Raw genomic sequence first — 18,002 nt, 5'->3', positions numbered from 1 at the left:
TCATGCAATTCAATAATTTTTAAGTCTTTCAATGCATTAAAATGAAAAATTGGATGACAGAATGTGGCAAGTGTGATAAGTTTTGCACATGAGGTGAGGTGAACCTTCTCCATCTTTTTCTGCAGTTTTGATGATCATGATATCCTCAATCCTTTTGCATGTTCCTTCAGAGGTGATGTATTTTGAATATAGCTAAGATTCCTATGCATTGGGAAATTAAAACAAATACAGAACCGATAAACATATGTAAAAATTAATCATCTCAAAATCTTTGTAGTTTTGAAACATGTTAAAGAAGCGCTTGTGTATGTCAGGCGGCAGCTGGTTCCTAAACCAGCAGAGAAACGGATAAACAGGGAAAAAGTGGCTTTGAAGTTCATAAACAAGGAGTTTGCAGATTCAGATTGAAGTCATAAGAGAATAAAATAAGCAAGAAGACAAACAGCCAAACCATTCTGTAGTTTGCCCACATTTTAATATTAGAGACAGGATCATATAATTGCAGGCCCTTGGAGTTTGAAAACAAAACACAAAACACCAAAGTCTCTTCTTCCCCTTTTTATTTCTTTAAACTTTGATGAATATCAGATATGTACTAGGGCAACCACAGGTGAGCTGCTGTGACCAAGAAGGCAGGGAATGGGAGTTCTAATTCCAAAAGATGATTAATATTGCAAGAGCAAAAAAGGCTTTTCTACAGCATTTTTTTTCTTTTCCTTCAATTTTTCTCTTTCCCCATATACAAGAAAAGTTCCTAAGATTTTGGGTGGAGGAAAAATTGCGTACCAGCTGACATGAAAGCATTAAAGGGAGATGCATATGCAAAAGGAAGAAGAGTTTCTGCAGCAACCGAAGTAGTTGAAGTTGTAGTGGTAGCCGTTGTTAGAGCAGCAGCATTGATTTGATTTGGCTGCTGTGTCTCTCGAGAGGAGCATTCGCCTACTGTGTGATGGTGACCTTCTGCAGGGCCTTGATCATAGAGAATACCCTTAAACACATGCCCTCCAATATTCACAATCGTCTGGTAAGCATACTGATCAGCTGCGTCGTCAATGGAGCTCACTCGAACACAACGAAATGTGGCCGGAGAAGTCACTTCAGCCGGAAAATTTCCGAGTTCCAACCCTAAAAAGGACGCCAGTGAAAATGACTAATGGAAAATTTAAACTAAGCAAATCAACTTTACACAGTGGATAAAATAGAAAGAAGAAAGATAAACGAGACATGGCAGGTTGTCTCTCTTTTATAGTCATGTCCTTGTCAAAAATTTAATTCTCTCACAATAGAATAGAAACAAAAAGAAAAAGAAGAGAGCTGCTAGGGTTGCCTAAATGATGTGGTTTTATTTTGGATAGAGTAAATAGATCTGTACCTGTTAAGGAAGGATTTTCCCTAAGCCTTTTAGGGTTGTGTATGGGGAGATGGCGCTGTTGAGGAACAGAAGACAGCTGTTGGTGCCTCTGACGCCTTCGATAGGCAGGAACCCAAGTGCTCTTGATGTGAGTTTGGCATTCAAAGCCTTTGCTCCTACAACAAGTCCTGCACCTCATGTAAGCACAATCTTTCTTGGCCTGGTTCCCACAGTCTTGGCACCTCGTGCCTCCAAAACCTCCTCCTTGCCTCATCATCATCATCATCAACTCAATACTTGTATAAAAGCACCCACTCTTTTCCACTGGTCATCTCCCGGTTTCCCAAAATCTTCTTCTTCTTCCCCAGCTCGACAAGACCTTGTCTTCTCTTATACTACAGTACTCCTGACAAGGAAGATGTTTTCTCTAGGAGGGTGGTTGAGGTGGTGGAAATGATGTTGCTGTTTTATCTTGATGAGGTTTGTCCCTGTGGGTTTTTAGACATGATAATTTTGAGTTCATGGCTCATGTAAATTTGCTGGGGTTTCTCAGTTTCTCTTACCCTTACACAGCTGTGAAACCAGCAAGATGAGTCTTTTTGGTCTCTCCCATCACCACCAAAAATTAAAGAATTCAAGAGTTAAGAAATGGAATCCCAGCAGTGTAAACGCCGCCAGAGGATCATCACCTACTCAAGTGTTTTTGAATCGAACCACTCCCAGAGACATAAAAGAAACACAAAGAAAACCATTAAATAAAGAAATCAATATCCTCAATTGTTTATTTTTCTTTTGTTTTTTTTTCCCCTCCTTTTTCCCCCCGTTACCTCATATCACCTGTACCTGATTACATTGGTAATGATCATTTTAGTACAGTTTGGCTTTTCTTTGTGTTTTTTTTTATTGTGTGTTCGACACTGTTAGAAGAGATGAGGAAAAGGGAACGAAAATTTTACCCGTTCCTCAGCATTTTCTGTTTGGAATGGCAACTATGATTGTAGTAGTGGATTATAGATCTAATCATTTAAACAGTTCGATGTTCAACAACTTCTGGTATGGTCCATATTCCCCTTCTTTCACATATATGTAGAACTGTGGGTAAAATCTGACAGCTTTCACTTTCTATTTGTCCTTGCACCCCAAAGACCCGCCTTTCCGACCCTTCTTTCATCTCCTTGGGCGTGGGGTTGTTTTTTTTTTTTTCTTCTTTTTCTTCTTCTTTTGCCTTTGCGTGGGGGGGCTAGATCCCCTTCTACTCCCTGTACTCTCTGTACATTTCTGTAAATTTTCATCTATACGCTAGTACAACGTAAAGGGTAAAGTGGGATGCATAGTTTGTTTCATCTCTCTCAGTGGAACTGGAACCAACTTATAAAAAGGAACACCCTTCCTTTTCAGCTTGCTTTCATTACCCAAAACTCGGACGACCTAGCAGCTGGTTCAATTCCTACACTACCCATCTTTGATTCAATGCCCAGAATTCAAGTTTTCAGACTTTTATCGGGACACTGCACCCTGTGTTTGGGGGCAAAAAGTCTGCCGCTATTTCCTTTCAAATCTAATACCCTGGACAAATTCCATCAAACAAGAAGAATTCCCTCGAGAAATTCGACTTTTCGCTGGAAATTTGTACCGCTAGTTAATAAGAATGAAAATTTTATTAGATGTCATTCATGTATCTTTTTCTTTTTTTTAGAATTTAGAATTCCATCTTTTGTCATGCAAAGAATATAATAATGTATATATATATATATAAAACTAATACATTCTACAATGTTGTAAATATCTATAAACGAAAATTGTTATTATTATGACACGTTTTTATTATTAATAATTTTTAATGCAAAAAAAATCCATGAAATTGTGGTGTTTTAGGGTTACGAGATATGTACGGTGATCAAGATATAAAGTAATTTGTGATCATATCTTCAAATCCTATTAATTAATTAATTAATTAAGCAATTTAAATCACATTTACCAAACAAAACTTACAAAGTCATAACTTTTTTATATAATACTTAAAAAGTTATTAATTGTTTACTAAAATTTAAATAAAATTTTATTTTTTTATTATATTCAATCACATTTTTATATATTTATTTTGAATAATTATTATCATGATTAACAGTTGATTAATTATTATCAATTAAAACGTCGCTTATCATTTTATCTCACATAATATTGATGTGACATATTTACGTGTTATAATTGATGATGACATAGTATGCTGATATGACACGATGACGACATAGTATGCTGATATGACACGATGACATGATCACATAACATTTTTTACTTTTTACGTCAATGCTATGTCAGTATTATGTGACATAAAAATGGACAAATATGTTTTGATTAAGTACAATTAATCAATTGTTAATTATAAGAATTTCTTTTGAAAAACTTATTTGATTCAAAATAAAAATATTTATATTTGATTGATCGCAATAAAAGAATAAAATATAATTAAATTTTTTTAAATAGTCCATGAGTTTTTCAAAACATTATAACTAATTTTTTATTTTTTTCTTTTTATGAAACAGAATAAATTACACACAAAACCTAGTTAAATATATACAATTGATTTTTATGGTGCCTTGATTATTATATAATAAAAAATAAGATAATAGCAAACTAATTAGGTAGGTTATGTTAAGGGATGTTTTACAAAAAAAAAAAAAACCCTCATAGATAATATGTTTTCAAAAATAATTTTTTTTATAATTTTAATTATTTTTAGTCAAGTTTGACAAAATTACCTTTAATGAAACCTCATAATATTCAAATGCATGAGATATTACACGTCATATTGAAAAAATATTAGTACACATCATATATAAAAATATGTTACATGCCATAGTTAAAAAAAAGTTACATGTCATATCGAAAAAAAATATTATTATTACACGTTATGTACAAAAAGTATGTTATAAGTTATGTTGAAAAAAATATTGTTGTTGCATGTCATATTTAAAAAATTTTGTTACATTTTAATGCCTAAAATATTGTTGTTACTTATGAACCAAAACTTCAAATCCTCTCAATTATCTTCACTTTTGTTTTTGATGATTTTGGCACCGATTAAAGTGTTTCTAACATATTTTCATGGATCAAAACACAATTTTTCTTATCTAAAACACCTGTTTCGACTAAAAATCGAAAAAAATTCCTTTTGAAAGCATAAGATTATAAGTTTTAAATTATTGAGTTTATTAGTGTTTATCTTCCGAATTGATCTAATTAAAAGTTATTTTAAATATCTGTGATTATTTTTACTATTTTAATTTCATCTAAAATACCTAAAAATCAAAATTTTCAAGTAGCCACCCAGCCTAAGTGCATCAAAATCATTGCTTAATGTCTTAAAAGTGCGAAAGAGAAATCAATAACACAGCAGACGAATATCGAAGAGAAAAAACGATAAAATTAGAGAAAGTTGGATGGTGAGAGAGAGAAATCAGATGTACAAATGGATATAGGAAAATTATGATAAATAGTTTAATTTATTTAAAATAGTTTCAAAAATTTTTTTATCAAGTCGTGGCTAAATATGATTAAAAACAGTTAATTTTATTTTATGTGTTATTTTTAAAATCAAGATGATCATTTTTCACAATTTTCTCTTATGTTAGGATTACATACACTTCCAAAACTTTGTGTCTCTCAACCAGAGTAGATGGTGCTTATATAAGGTTTTTTTTTATTTATTGTTTAGCTAATCTCCAATGTAAGTTTTAATTAAATTTATATTTTATATAACAAGTTAAAACTTCTACTCTTCTACTTTTCCTTTTTTTAACTTTTCGAATGTTCACGCAGGGTGACAAAATCTTAAAATAAAAAAAAGGCTTCACTTGTACCTTTTATAGTGTCAAGATTTTTTACAAGGCATATTATGTTTTTTTTTTCAATTAAAATCTTCATTTTTTTTCATTTAACACCCTTTGAATAACTTTTTTATTCAAAAGAGGTTTAGCTTAGACTCTTAATTTTATTTATTAAAATCAACAAAGTACTCTCAATTTGAAGTTAACGTATTTATTCGTATTTAAGGATATTTTTATAATTTTAATAGATAAAATTAATAATGTAACTAGAAGTCATCTACAAGGTGTTAATTGACAAAAAAAAAAAAACCCCCATAAGGTGAAGAAGATGATAGATTTATAACTTGCATTTATAATTTCCATTGAGTCAATGCTTGACGTCGACTCAGTGTTGGCATTATCTGGTTGTATGGTTTTGTCTTCCTGTTTTTTTTAGCGAAGGATTGGCAGGGACGAGAAGGGTGGGGGGATTTTCTAGGTTAAACCCAACAAAGTTAATGCCTCACTATAAATGGTTATTGGTTTATTACCAAAACAAAAAGTGGTTGGCCATTTAAGAAAGGGCAATTCTGATGGAAAGTTAATTATTTCAAGCATACTGAGGAGCATCACATTCTCTTTGCAGTACTTATTGTCATTAATGAAGGTGAAAGGCATAAGTTCTGAACTAACGGCCAAAGAAATTGGAAAATAAACCAAGATATCACATTCTTAGTATATGATTCTATCTTGGAGAAGAATATTGGCCTTTCAAAAGAAATTAAGAGTTTTGATCATTGTCCCATTTGAGTTTGATAGTTCCCAACTGAATGCAATGTTTGCCCTTTTTGTTTCTCCTTGTCTTCCATTCATCATTATCTCAAAAGGGACTGGAGCCTGGAAGGTGACAATAGTTTGTGTATTTTTGTTCTTCTTTTGGGTCTGAAGGGGGGACAACATGAAAGAGCGCTGGTTCTCTTACACGTTAACTTGGAAAACCTAATGACAGCACAAATCAAAAATAATAAAAAAAAATGATGTCAAATTCTTCTAGATGGGAGAAAAGTTGAACTCTTTCTAATAATGTGTGAAGGTTTTGTCTTTTTTGGGGGAATTGGGAATGACACACTGCGGGAGAGAAGCTGCTTGCTGCTAAGAATGTTTCCAATGTTCAAATACAGAAATCAATGAGAATAAGAACAATCATCACCATAACCGCATGTCCTCTGTGATTTACAAATCTGTGGCACCCTGAATGCCCAAATTTGCTTTGTCCTACTACTTTTGTTACTAGCCAGTTGATTTCTTGGAACTGCAGAGTGCAAAACCATCCTAAAAGAACTCCAAGTCCATATTTAGCAATTAAGAATAAGGGTATGTAAATGGTTATTTCAGTTAATTCAGTTTTAAATATCTAATAATCAAACTAATCGAACTCATATTTAAAAATAATCGAAATCGAATCGAACTATATAAATAACCGAATTAATCGAAACCGAACTAATTCGGTTAGTTCGGTTAGGTTTTCAAAAATCGAACTTGACAAATTTTTTATTTTTTTTTGTTTGTATATATTTATTTATGCTATATTTTTTAATAAATCAATATTACAAAAATATTAAAAATTATAATAAAAATTATAATAAATAAGATGGATACTCATATAATTAAAGATGAACTAAAAGGGATAAAAGATTAGGTTTAGGATTTATTTTTCATGTAAAATTCTTATAATACCTTTATTTAAGTTTGATTAGAAATTTTTCTAACTGAAATCAAACCGAATTAATTTTAATAACCGAATTATCCTAATCGAACTATTTAAAAAACCGAACTAATTGAATCGAAAAAACTGAACTCATTTCGATTCGGTTCGATTGTTCGAATCGATTTACATTTACTCACCCCTAACTAAGAAGGGAAAAGTTTTTTTTTTCCCTACTTTACAACTGCATGCAGCAAGTATGGCAATTGCTTGATTTAGGAGAGAGAGAGAGAGAGAGAGATGGATGGGATTTTGCAGTATAGTAAAAGTATATCCTATTAGCCCAAAAATATTAAAGTATATCCTTATTTGAGCCCCTCTTGTGTATTTGGTATAATGAGCAGAAAATTGTGTGATTTAATCATTGATAAGCTGTGCAATTCCCCCTTCTTTTTAAAGTCATGGTACGACTGTTTAGCCCTATCAAGCAAATCAGTAGAGACTTAAACTTTGGATGAAGCCACTAGTAATTAAGACCAAGTGCCAGAGCAGTGTTCAGCAGGAGTGTTTTGAGTTCTTTTTTTGGGGTGTATGGGCAACAGAATGAAGTCAGATGGAGCACGCTACGAAAAGGCAAGCAAGAAAAGACACTGAAAATGATAAGAAAAAAAGTGATAGAAATGAAGTGGAATTATGAATTGACAAAACGCTTTATTAGATTCTCTTTTTCTTCCCAAACCTAAAATTTCTTTTCTTTGGATGCCCCACGCCTCAGATGCGCTCCGCTGTGATTGTTGGTGTTTTCTACTCAGTCAAATTAAAAATTAAGTATACTGAAACAGAAAAGGGCATTTCCCTATGCCCAATATTAGCCCCCACTCCCCCCTCCCCCCTCCCCCTCTCGATCCCTTGATTCCCACAAAAGGTAAATAAAATGAAGCTAAGCCTAAGATATTGGAGGAGGTTTACTGTTACATATTTTATTAGGTGTGGTTACACTCGCAATGATTTGCTTTGTAAAATATCAGAATTCTCTGTAGTCATTTAAGACAACGGGCGATGAAAAGGGGAGGCGAACGGGGGCTGTAGAGAATCGAGAGCCAAGGACATACGATCCGGTCATGACGGAGACATGCGTGGGCTCAAGTTGGGGCCGAGAGCACGGGGTCCGTCCCGCAGGCCCCAGGGGCAGGAGACGGACGTCCTTTACGACAACGGGCAATGAGATGGGCAACCCCATACGAAAATGCAGACCTTGCTTTATGGGTTCTTAGCTTCCCAAAGAGATTTACATTTTCCAATTTATACAACCTTGTTTAGATGGAAAAGCAGAGATAATTGTTAAGAAATGAAGGGCACTACGAGGCAATAACATTTTTCTGCCATGCTGAATGCTGAGTGTTGATAGTTTTTACACTCCTTTCAGTCCCCAAATCTGCAGCAAGTTTGGATGGCCGAAATTTTCCAAGGTTAGTCACAGTAAAATCTAAGTTTTACTTAAATTACTGGGAACTTGGCAGATAGTCGTAGTAGCAGGGATGGTTGGATGGGCCGTAGGGAAATTGGGCCTAGAGAAAATAGCGTTCTGCCCCTTATTGGTAATGAAATATTAGGGGCATTACAACGTTTCAATCGACATTTCAATTTCTCCAGCTTCCAAGCGAGAAATTAAAAAGAACTTCCAAGCTATGCAGGCCACAATTCACTTAACCATACATTACAAACCAAAAGGTTGCTATGAAGACTCGAGTACAAAGCAAAGCGCCATTTGTTCGCATAAGGTCTCTAAAATACAGAATCTGCCCCAAAATATACTAAAGGAAATGAGCAAGTTAAAAGCCTCCTCAGAAGAAGATTAACAACAAATCAAACTTCTGGATTTCCAATACCTTCATTATATTTAGGAAACCAACCCCCAAACAACAATCACAGTTTCCGTCCATCTCTGTTCATCATAACTTCGCAACCAACTTCTCAAACCCTATTGTTTCTTTTGCTTCCACAAATTCAATTCCACCAGTAAAACACAAAGAATCCAATCAACACATTTTATGAACAAACTAAGTACTGTTCTAGCATGTCAATGTCAATACAGAATAACTCGTAATAATAACCACAGTACATAAAATGGCCATTTAACTTAGTCTGCTACAGAAAGAAACACATATGATGGCATCCATGTCACTTCAGAATATATCTCAAATCCAAGAACAGCCTTCTCTAGCATTCAAGCCAAATCTTTGACAATCCATACTTTATTACTAGTGTTCCACTCAAGAAGTCCGTCTTGTGGCTCTTCAAGCATCTCTATCCACAAGAATCACGCCATCACAAAGATTTTGAAGGGGCAAAGAAAGCTCACAACACACCAAAGGCCTTAAAGGATTAACATGGATTTCATTTTCATTGTCAACTTTGCAAATTCACATCACACACCCATTTTCCCCAAAAATCCACAGATGTAACTCAAACCACTCAAATAACCACAAACAAGGACAATATACAGCATACCAATACATTCGAAGCTTGATGAACCTAACTAACCATGTAAATACCCTTATCTAACCAATATGAAACTCCAGTAGACATCCATTTCTAGGGGCTACATCCTTACTCTTAAAGGACTGACATGGATTTCACATAACACACCCATTTTCCTCAAAATTCCACAATGCAGTTAAATAATTCAAGTAACCAAAAACAGCAATTATATACAGCATACCGAAACTTTAGATGCTTGATGAACCAAACTAACCATATAAATACCATTAGTCTAATCAATATGAAATTCCAGTAGTTATCCATTTCCGATAAGATCTTTTCATACCAATTTCTGCATAAATGTCAGAACCGACCTAGAACATATTATCTATGGCACATCAAAATGACACAAAGAGATTCATTCTCGTATTCCGCAATCTCAACACATCCATTTGCTAAAATTTCCTCAGACTTATCAACATTCAGCCAACCAACAACACAAAAGAAAAAGAAAAGAAAGAAATGAGGTAAGTTAAGCAGAAAAGCACCATGGAGATTACAAAATAAACTTGTATAGACACTAACATAATTATTAGGTTATTAACAACCAAATAATCCAAGTCAAATTAAATTAAACCTAACAATAGCAATTCGAACTACAGTAATTACAACTTAAACCAAATGAAGATTCCAACAAGTACCCATTTAAAGATAGCCCATTTCCTCCAAAAGTTGCAACCCAATTCTCTCTAGCAACTGTGCTTCAATCCGAGCCCATGCTTGCCATGAACACACCCAGGCTTGACATACAAAAATGGTGACTTTTTTGAAGTGTGCATCTTGGCAAAAACCCTCTTCCCTAATTTCCTCATCCTTTGCCTTCCAAATTTCCCACTCAGTGCGCGCGGCACCAACTCATCATCCAAATCATACCCATCATCATCATACTCATCATAATCATCATCGTAATCATCACCATCATCCTCTTCTTGATCATCTATGTATGGCTCACCATACCCATCGTGAAATGGCTCATAGTCATGGTGATGAAGACGATCATCAGAATCTTGAATCAGGTCAGGGATTGGGCTGTCCTTTGGGGAGGAAGAAAGCGAAGAGTGCCAAGAAGCATCAGAAAGAGAGAGGACATCATCAGCGTCAGAATCTGAGGAGTTGATGAATTCCCAATAAGACAGATCACTTCCTTCTTCTTCTCCTCTGAAGAAAATTTCTTCAGGATCTTCTTTCATGTCTGAAAAAACAAGAACCTCAGATTTGGTTTGCTTCTCCATTTCTCCTCTTTACGTTTTCTTTTTTACAGTATTTTTGTGTTTCGTTTTGGGTTCGTTCTTTGTTTCTGTGATTTTGGAAGCAGTAGGTTGATAGCGAAAGGTCTCTCGTTTTATTCAGCAACCCTGCTAGCTTGGGAATATTATGGGGGAGACACGTTGCGGATCACGTGTCAATGTTTTTATATATTGGTCCACGTATTTGAACCAATGAGTACCGGCCACGTGTTCAAAGTAAGGCTTTCCTTCCTGCCTTGGGTCAGAAGTTTTCCTTATTTCTTTCCTATTCCATTTTTGAAAAAGAAAAATAAAAGCAAAAGCAGAATTTTCCCCTTTTTCCTTAAACCAGAAACTTTGGGTCCACTCCCCTTCTTTTTTGGGCCTCTTAGCCAGACATGAGAGATTCCGATGCCACTGGGCAGGGGTTCTTAAAACAAGCCTAATATAATGTGAATTATAATTTCTGCGTGTGTTCTTCTTAATTACTCTTTTCTCTATAACCGAAGGGTAATTTTAATAAGAACCGTGTATTATAATATACAACATCATAATTTTACATGAAGGAAAATTCAATAAAAAATAAGTGCAGGGCGAGAAGGGGAAAAACAAATATTAGTAGCAAGTAGAACTAAACATTTTTAAAGCATGGAATACAGGTAAAAAAAAACAACTACTATAAAAATTAAAAATACCAGTATGAGAAAATTTTACGAAATTCACATGTTTTACTTTAAAAATATTATTATTATATAAAACGAAACTTTTATTTATAATTTCAAAAGTCATCTCATATCTTACGTATAATATTTTTTTGTTACACTAACTCATTCATCTATATATATCAAAAAATCCACTTTGATTTAAGTATATTTTGACATATTTCTCATGAGAAGTCCATATCAGTGAAAAATTGAATAAATTCTACCATCATTTAAGCATACTCATTTTGTAAAAAACTCTTCCTTATAGTTCATAGATGTTAAGCAAAAATGAGATATTGCAAATATATACACATAAAAGAAAAAGCTTAACACTATTTGAGTTGGAAAAAGATATCACTTCCACTGCCCAATATGGGCCACAGTTCAAAACTTCCAAGTACGAGAAACTGGCAAAAAGAAAAATTCTGAAATCATAAATGCATAAAATCGATATGTAAGTGCTACCTATGACATCATCTAATTAACAAGGCACCTATGAATATTCTTGTCTATAGACATCAACAGACAAGAAAAGCCTGATAACGAAAAACTTCAAATTTATTCTTACATTGAAAATAATTATGAACTATTAAGAGGAATTAAACAAAAAGCAAATAAAAGGAAATAGCACAAAAAATTAATTTGGTTCGCAACTCCTCTTCAGTAATCTGACCTTTCACATACAGATATGAATCGATCAACCCGGGCAGGTTTCTGCAGCTAAAAGAGGTCAGCAAGATAAAGTTGAAAAGTAGATCCAACTTCAGCAACTTGATCATCGTATCTGTGAAGGAGAACAGAGCAACCCTGAAGCATCTGCCCCAACCACTGCAAGTTCACAGATAGTACACAATTGCCCTTCCTGGCTAGGAACGAAGCGTGTAGTGCAATATGGGCAAGACACATCTTTCTGTCCTCTGTAAATTGGCACATGAGTTGCCCCACATACCACAAATGGGTTTCTGAAATCATAGTTCAGCTGAGAGGCATCTGCCATATTCCTCTCAGCAGCTTGAAGCACTTGCCTTGCAGTCTTTGCTTGATTCTCATTTGTGGGGTTTGTTTCTAGTAGACGTCTGCCAAAGTTAGCTGCTGTGGCCATGTTCTTTGCCTTGAAGCATACAGACATTGCATTTTGCAAAGCAAGCCTTAAGTGAGGTGTCCGAAGGTTGCAGTGGGTGAAGTAGGCAGCAAGCTCCTGCTGGCGTACTGGATTGTCTTTCATTTCTTTCCTCCTAAGCTCCATCTGTAGACCAAGAACATACTCCTTAGCAATAATAATCAATTCCTTGACCTCGTCAACTTCCCTCCTTGACTCCACAACAATCAATGGAATTGTATGAAGAATGTTGAGGAAAAGCCGAAGAGCTTCAGTGAATTTCCCAGCTGTTGTGGCCTTGTAACCCGCATTCACCTTTTCATCCAATTGAGAGGAATTGAACACAAGTGCTGGTGGACCCCTCACATTAGGACTAGCAGATTCGTTCCATCCACGCTCAACTGCCAGTGACACCACTGGTGCAGATGCAAATGCACGGAGATAGCTATGGCTACCAGTGTTAAGATCAAGAAACATCGACTTCAAAGGGGCAAAGTTTCTAATGCCAAGTTGCCTGCTAAGCAATCGCATTGCTGTATCAAAATTGCCAGCTGCTGCATGTTCAGCAGCAAGAGATGATCTCTGAATCCAAATCTGATTTACAGGCATACCTGGAGTAGGTGCCACAAAAACAGATGACCGAGCATTCCCAGAAACCTTTGGGGTGTCTGCCTCAGGGGGAAGTTCCAAATCTTCAAGGTCCCATCCACCCTCTTCTTCATTTTCTTCAGCCACTTCCCCATCCTCCAAAATTGCAGTGATGTCACCATTCTGTAAGCCATCAACATCAACCACATCAAGATCTTCACCCCAATCACCTTCTACACCCTCCTCCTCTTCATCCACAGCACCCCTGCCAATATCACTATCCAATCCACCTTCAAATATGCCTTTCATGACTCTCAGAAGGGGCCAATCACCACCACATAAAACGGGGGCAGAAGGCATCAAAAGGGAAGGTTCTTTCCCCTCTGGCAGAGGAGGAACATCATCTCCCAACTCAGCTGCTAACCTTTCAGCCACATCCTGTAGCCCATGGACCGATGCTGTAAGGTAAGCAAGAGGCAAGTGACCAGAATTCTCCAGGATTTTAACACGTTCCTGGATATCACCAAGATACAAAGCATTGTGAAACTGACCCATAACATCGTTCTTAACTTCTGCAATTTTCAGCATCTTGGACAGCTTTTCCAGGTTACCGGTTATGAGATAAAGAAAAGACAACCTCTCAAAGTTTTTTGTCTTCTGATAAGCATATTCCACTATACCTGCATTGCCTTGGCGAAGAGCCTCCACACCCAACCTATACCAATGATCTTTGTCATCTATCTCCTTAGCTGATGCAACAGCAATTTGAATGTTCCCACTCTCTAGAGCCAAATTAAAGCGTGTTTTCTCGTCTTTGACAAAATGGAGAGCCACTTCAGGGAACCCCTTCTGTTGGAGATAAGCAATCATAGCCTCACCGCAAAGCTTGGAGTTTCTTATCATGCCCATAACATGATCATATCTCTTCCGAAGCAGAGAGAGCTTGAAAATGTATTCTGTAGCATCAATGACTATAGTCCTATTCTTCCCATCACGATCCAGGCAAAATAAAGTATTTCCTGAAACCTTTGTTATGTATATTGGAACATCAAGCGTTCGAATTATTCCACTATCTCCATTGGGAAGACAGTATTTTATATGGTTTAGGGTGGTGTAAATGAAAACACCATTGTCATCCCAGCCTCCACTTTTTACACGTATTGTCTCATGAAGAGTGCACTGGTGCACAAGCTTCTTGTTAGTAATGATAATGGCATGCTTGCTGAGCAAAGCAACACTTTCCATATCATTAGACCAAACAATATACTTCACAAAGGGGGTTTGAAGATCACCAAGAACAATCCTCTGCTGGAGATCAAATATAACTACTCTATCCTCTGACCTACACAACAAGTTACCTGTTCCAGCATAAAATATTGCATCCGTAGGCACTGGGAGGCCACTCTTTTTAACTACTTCATTTTTTAGATTCTTGATTAAGACTTGGTTGTTGCCTTTGTCGAGCACAGCAAACCGGTTTCGAGCAACAAATATAGCAGAACTCCCAAGACCTCTCTTTGCCTCCTGCAAACTGTCACCCCTACCAATGCTGTCTTTTGGTATCACATACAACTCATAAGATCCTCCATCAACATCTGAGCAGATAAGAACAGCATTTTCTGTAGGACTGTAAGAAAGAGTCCTTGGACTTTGATTCAAGGTTGTGGAACCAGGCCGTCGAATTGGAATTACTTGCGCCTCTCTTTGAGTTGAAAACTCATAATATCTTAAAAACCGGTCTTTGGCATAAAAGAGAGAATCCCCACTCACTGCAAAAGCAGGACGCTCTCTCTCTAGCTTAAATACAATCATGCCACTGTCATGTCCAGCAGCCAAAAGATTCATTTCAGGATGGGCAGCAAGAATCCAGAATCTGTCATGTTCTCGACGGAAAGTTTGAAGTCCAGTTCGCTTTGTTACATCCCACACACGAATACTTTTATCCTCGGAATTAGACACAATGATGTCTTGTTTGGCATGAAACATAACACATGACACGTTATTCATGTGCCCTCTCAAGGTATCCACTTCCCAAGCCTTTGTCTCTGCAAACAAATAAACAATTTACTCAGTCCCACAACAATTCAGGGGTCTGAATTCTCTGCTGCAAAAAAAAAATTGATCTGTCAACTTTAGCAGGTTGTACAAGGACACTCTTTGGGCTCCGCACCTATACACTGCCAAGATCATAAATATAATGGAGGATTTGAGGTAGCTTGGCTCATATATAATGGGCCATTTAGCATACATCAAATTTCAGAAGAAAAAAAAAAGAAGATAATTAGGTAAGTTCTTATGAAGATTTTAATTGGCCAATAAGTGTATTTACATAAGAAAAAAATTAATCAAGATCGCTAGTAAATGAAATATAAATGGAGAAGAAGGCACAGTTTCCGATAATTACCGTTCATACGCCACAATTTCACTTGTCGATCATCTGCTCCAGAGACAATCAGCGGTAAGGTGGGGTGAAATGCAGCCCAATTTACTCCTCGGTCATGACCTTCCAACACATACTTAACAACTGAGTCAACACCACCAAAAAGATCTGTGTTCATCTGACTTAACCGTAAAATGTCATCCGCTGGGGAGACAGTCTTCTTTCTCAGGGAACCAATATCCCAAACCCGAACAGTCTGATCAAGGGAGGCCGATACAACGAGGTCTTCTTTAGGATGGAATGAGGCACACATAACATAATGATTATGGCCAGTCAACACAGATATGCAAGTTCGTGACTGCCAGTTCCAGATGCGAATAGTCTGATCATCACTGGCACTCACAATCCATGGATGCTCATGATGAAATTGCACAGTACGAATATAATCAAGATGCCCAAGAAGTGTGAAAAGACATCTATGCAACTTGTAGTTCCAGACCTTTATCTTGTAGTCATCCCCTGAAAAATCCCATCATTTTTAGTATCATTTGTATTGCATAAGAATCCTATGCTTTTTAAAAGAAAATCATAGCACAAATGTAACTTTTTGAGTTAATACAAACTTCAAATTCAGACTTTCCTTGCCCATGTTGACCAGTTTTAAAAATTTTCAAATTACTACACTCAAAGGCATCCCTTTTCAGCAATAGATCTATTCAGACGGTAGTTTAACATTTAAGGTGCCAAGTTGAACGAGTTATTTCTCAGTTTAAACAAAGGGATAAGTGCTACAAAGTGCTATTCCCCTATCTTTTAGGCAGTGTAGCCTGCCAAACAAAAGTACATTAATATTTTTTGTATTACTAAATTATCCTTTAATAACTTTAAATTATAAATAAGTAAATTTTGATTCGCCTTCTTATATAAATCTATTTATGTTCTCCTAAATCTAATGATAGAATCACTAATACGAGTGAATGTGTATTCTGTTAAAATGGAATTTAAATTGTAATAAATTTAATATATTCCATTTGTACGTACAAAATTTAAGTGCATTAAATCCTAAATATTTATAACCAATTCACACTCATTTGTACTCAAACTTATTGTTTTAAGAATCTCCATGATCAAAATCCTTTAAATTTATAGTTTAAAAAAAAGGCATCAAAACAATATAAATAGATCTATACATTGCAAGCAGTATACGAAAAACCACTGAATAAATGTATATAAATATATGTGTTCATGCAGATATGAACGTATATACTATAGCCTATATAATTCAGTCTATGGTTGGATTGGCATTCATTTTCTCGAGAACGTCAGATCTAGAAGGAGTAAACTAAGGCTGACTACATGAAATCACTGTAGTAAATCTAGATCCAGTATTATCATACGCATCAGATTTTCTCAAATTTCATAGTCACAAGAATAAAAGAGCTCCACAAGTTAAGCTAATCCAATCCTAATTAATCAGCACAAATAACAACTTCACATCCAATTCCTTAGATCACCAAAACAATCAACAAGATTTACTAAGCAGAGATAAAATTGAGCGAAAATAAATGAAATCCCAACCTCCAGAGACGAACAAAGGCTGAGACATGTGGAAATGGACGCCGCGAACGGGGCCATCGTGTTCGTCGAATCGATCAATCAGAGTACCCATACGATAGTCCCATAACTGGATAACGCCACTGTGGAGACTGGCTAAGATCCATGGCCTCTTAGCGTGGAAACTCAGTCCCTTTACTCTATTACTCTTCGTCTCAAACTTTGTCAACATCTTCTCCCCCTTCTCGTTTTTCTTCTTCTTTCTCTTCGACCGCCAATTTTCTACAAAGCAAAACCAAATCCAACGTCTAAATAAAATAATCGTCGTAACCAAACAGGGAGATTTGGATTTGGGAACCAAGCATAGAGATAAGGAAGATCGAAGTTATGGGCATGAAACTAAGAAAAAATTACCTCAGATCTGATGTAGCATCTAAAATTACAAACGAAAACGGAAGCGCCTTTGCATCTTTCGCTTTATATGAATAGAGAGGAGAGAGTTTTCGATTCTCTTTTTTAAGGATCTGAGTCTTTTTTTTTCAAGTACTGGAACTACGTTTGTGTTGTACAGACTTTTCTTTCAAGTGCCGTCCTTCCCATTTTTTATTTGACGACGACGTTTTGAGGACGCAAAAGATGCTACTATTTAAGAGGTTAAAGGCCGCTGCCGTAACAAAGTTATTTGCGGCTGCGACTCAAAGAAAATATTTTCATTCGACGACGATTTAAAAAGTAAAATGTAATTTTCAAAAAAAAAAAAAGTAAAATGTAAATCACCGACCTTTAAAGAACTTATTTTTAAAAATTGTTACTATTTAACTAATTGATAAAATTTGTATTTAAAATTTATAATTGAATCTTATATTAACTTTCGTTGCACTAAGTATATCTCAACATATCCATTTTAATCCAAATATATCTCCACAAATCTCTTATGACTATTTGAATTGGAAAAAGAATCAACTTCCACTGCCCAAGAAGGGCCCCAATTCAAAAGTCCAGAGATCGAATAATTGGCAAAAAGCAAGTTTCTGAAATCACATATGCA

At 35.7% G+C, this 18,002-nt stretch overlaps 3 protein-coding genes across 3 annotated transcripts; all 3 read right to left on the bottom strand.

Annotated features, from left to right (window-relative positions):
* Positions 1 to 426: 426 nt before the first annotated feature.
* On the bottom strand, positions 427 to 2,349 carry SRS3 (SHI-related sequence3). The gene is made up of 2 exons (XM_007042010.3): positions 1,373 to 2,349; positions 427 to 1,125 (listed from the first exon to the last, which is right to left on the bottom strand). The coding sequence occupies exons 1-2, from the start codon at positions 1,635 to 1,637 to the stop codon at positions 755 to 757; spliced, it is 636 nt and encodes a 211-aa protein (XP_007042072.3). The 5' UTR covers positions 1,638 to 2,349; the 3' UTR covers positions 427 to 754.
* Positions 2,350 to 9,770: 7,421 nt separating this feature from the next.
* Positions 9,771 to 10,790, bottom strand: LOC18607714 (uncharacterized). The gene has a single exon (XM_007042008.3). It carries the CDS (start codon positions 10,633 to 10,635, stop codon positions 10,093 to 10,095), a length of 543 nt encoding a protein of 180 aa, XP_007042070.3. The 5' UTR covers positions 10,636 to 10,790; the 3' UTR covers positions 9,771 to 10,092.
* Positions 10,791 to 11,756: 966 nt separating this feature from the next.
* On the bottom strand, positions 11,757 to 17,533 carry LOC18607713 (coatomer subunit alpha-1). The gene is made up of 4 exons (XM_018115939.2): positions 17,369 to 17,533; positions 16,979 to 17,236; positions 15,425 to 15,919; positions 11,757 to 15,065 (listed from the first exon to the last, which is right to left on the bottom strand). The coding sequence occupies exons 2-4, from the start codon at positions 17,184 to 17,186 to the stop codon at positions 12,109 to 12,111; spliced, it is 3,660 nt and encodes a 1,219-aa protein (XP_017971428.2). The 5' UTR covers positions 17,187 to 17,236; positions 17,369 to 17,533; the 3' UTR covers positions 11,757 to 12,108.
* Positions 17,534 to 18,002: the final 469 nt, after the last annotated feature.

Source organism: Theobroma cacao, chromosome 2 (genome assembly GCF_053813885.1).
Source record: "Theobroma cacao isolate CCN51 chromosome 2, ASM5381388v1, whole genome shotgun sequence".
NCBI classification, from domain to species: Eukaryota; Viridiplantae; Streptophyta; class Magnoliopsida; order Malvales; family Malvaceae; genus Theobroma; species Theobroma cacao.
This window is presented reverse-complemented; position numbering and strand designations above follow the sequence as displayed.

Coding starts and splice junctions, on each gene's coding strand:
- SRS3 (XM_007042010.3), bottom strand. CDS start 1,637: ATGATGATGATGATGAGGCAAGGAGGAGGTTTTGGAGGCACGAGGTGC. Junction 1,126..1,372: donor GGAAAATCCTTCCTTAACAG/GTACAGATCTAT, acceptor CGTCCTTTTTAG/GGTTGGAACTCGGAAATTTT.
- LOC18607714 (XM_007042008.3), bottom strand. CDS start 10,635: ATGGAGAAGCAAACCAAATCTGAGGTTCTTGTTTTTTCAGACATGAAA.
- LOC18607713 (XM_018115939.2), bottom strand. CDS start 17,186: ATGTTGACAAAGTTTGAGACGAAGAGTAATAGAGTAAAGGGACTGAGT. Junction 15,920..16,978: donor GCCTTTGTTCGTCTCTGGAG/GTTGGGATTTCA, acceptor GGGATTTTTCAG/GGGATGACTACAAGATAAAG. Junction 15,066..15,424: donor GAAATTGTGGCGTATGAACG/GTAATTATCGGA, acceptor ATTTGTTTGCAG/AGACAAAGGCTTGGGAAGTG.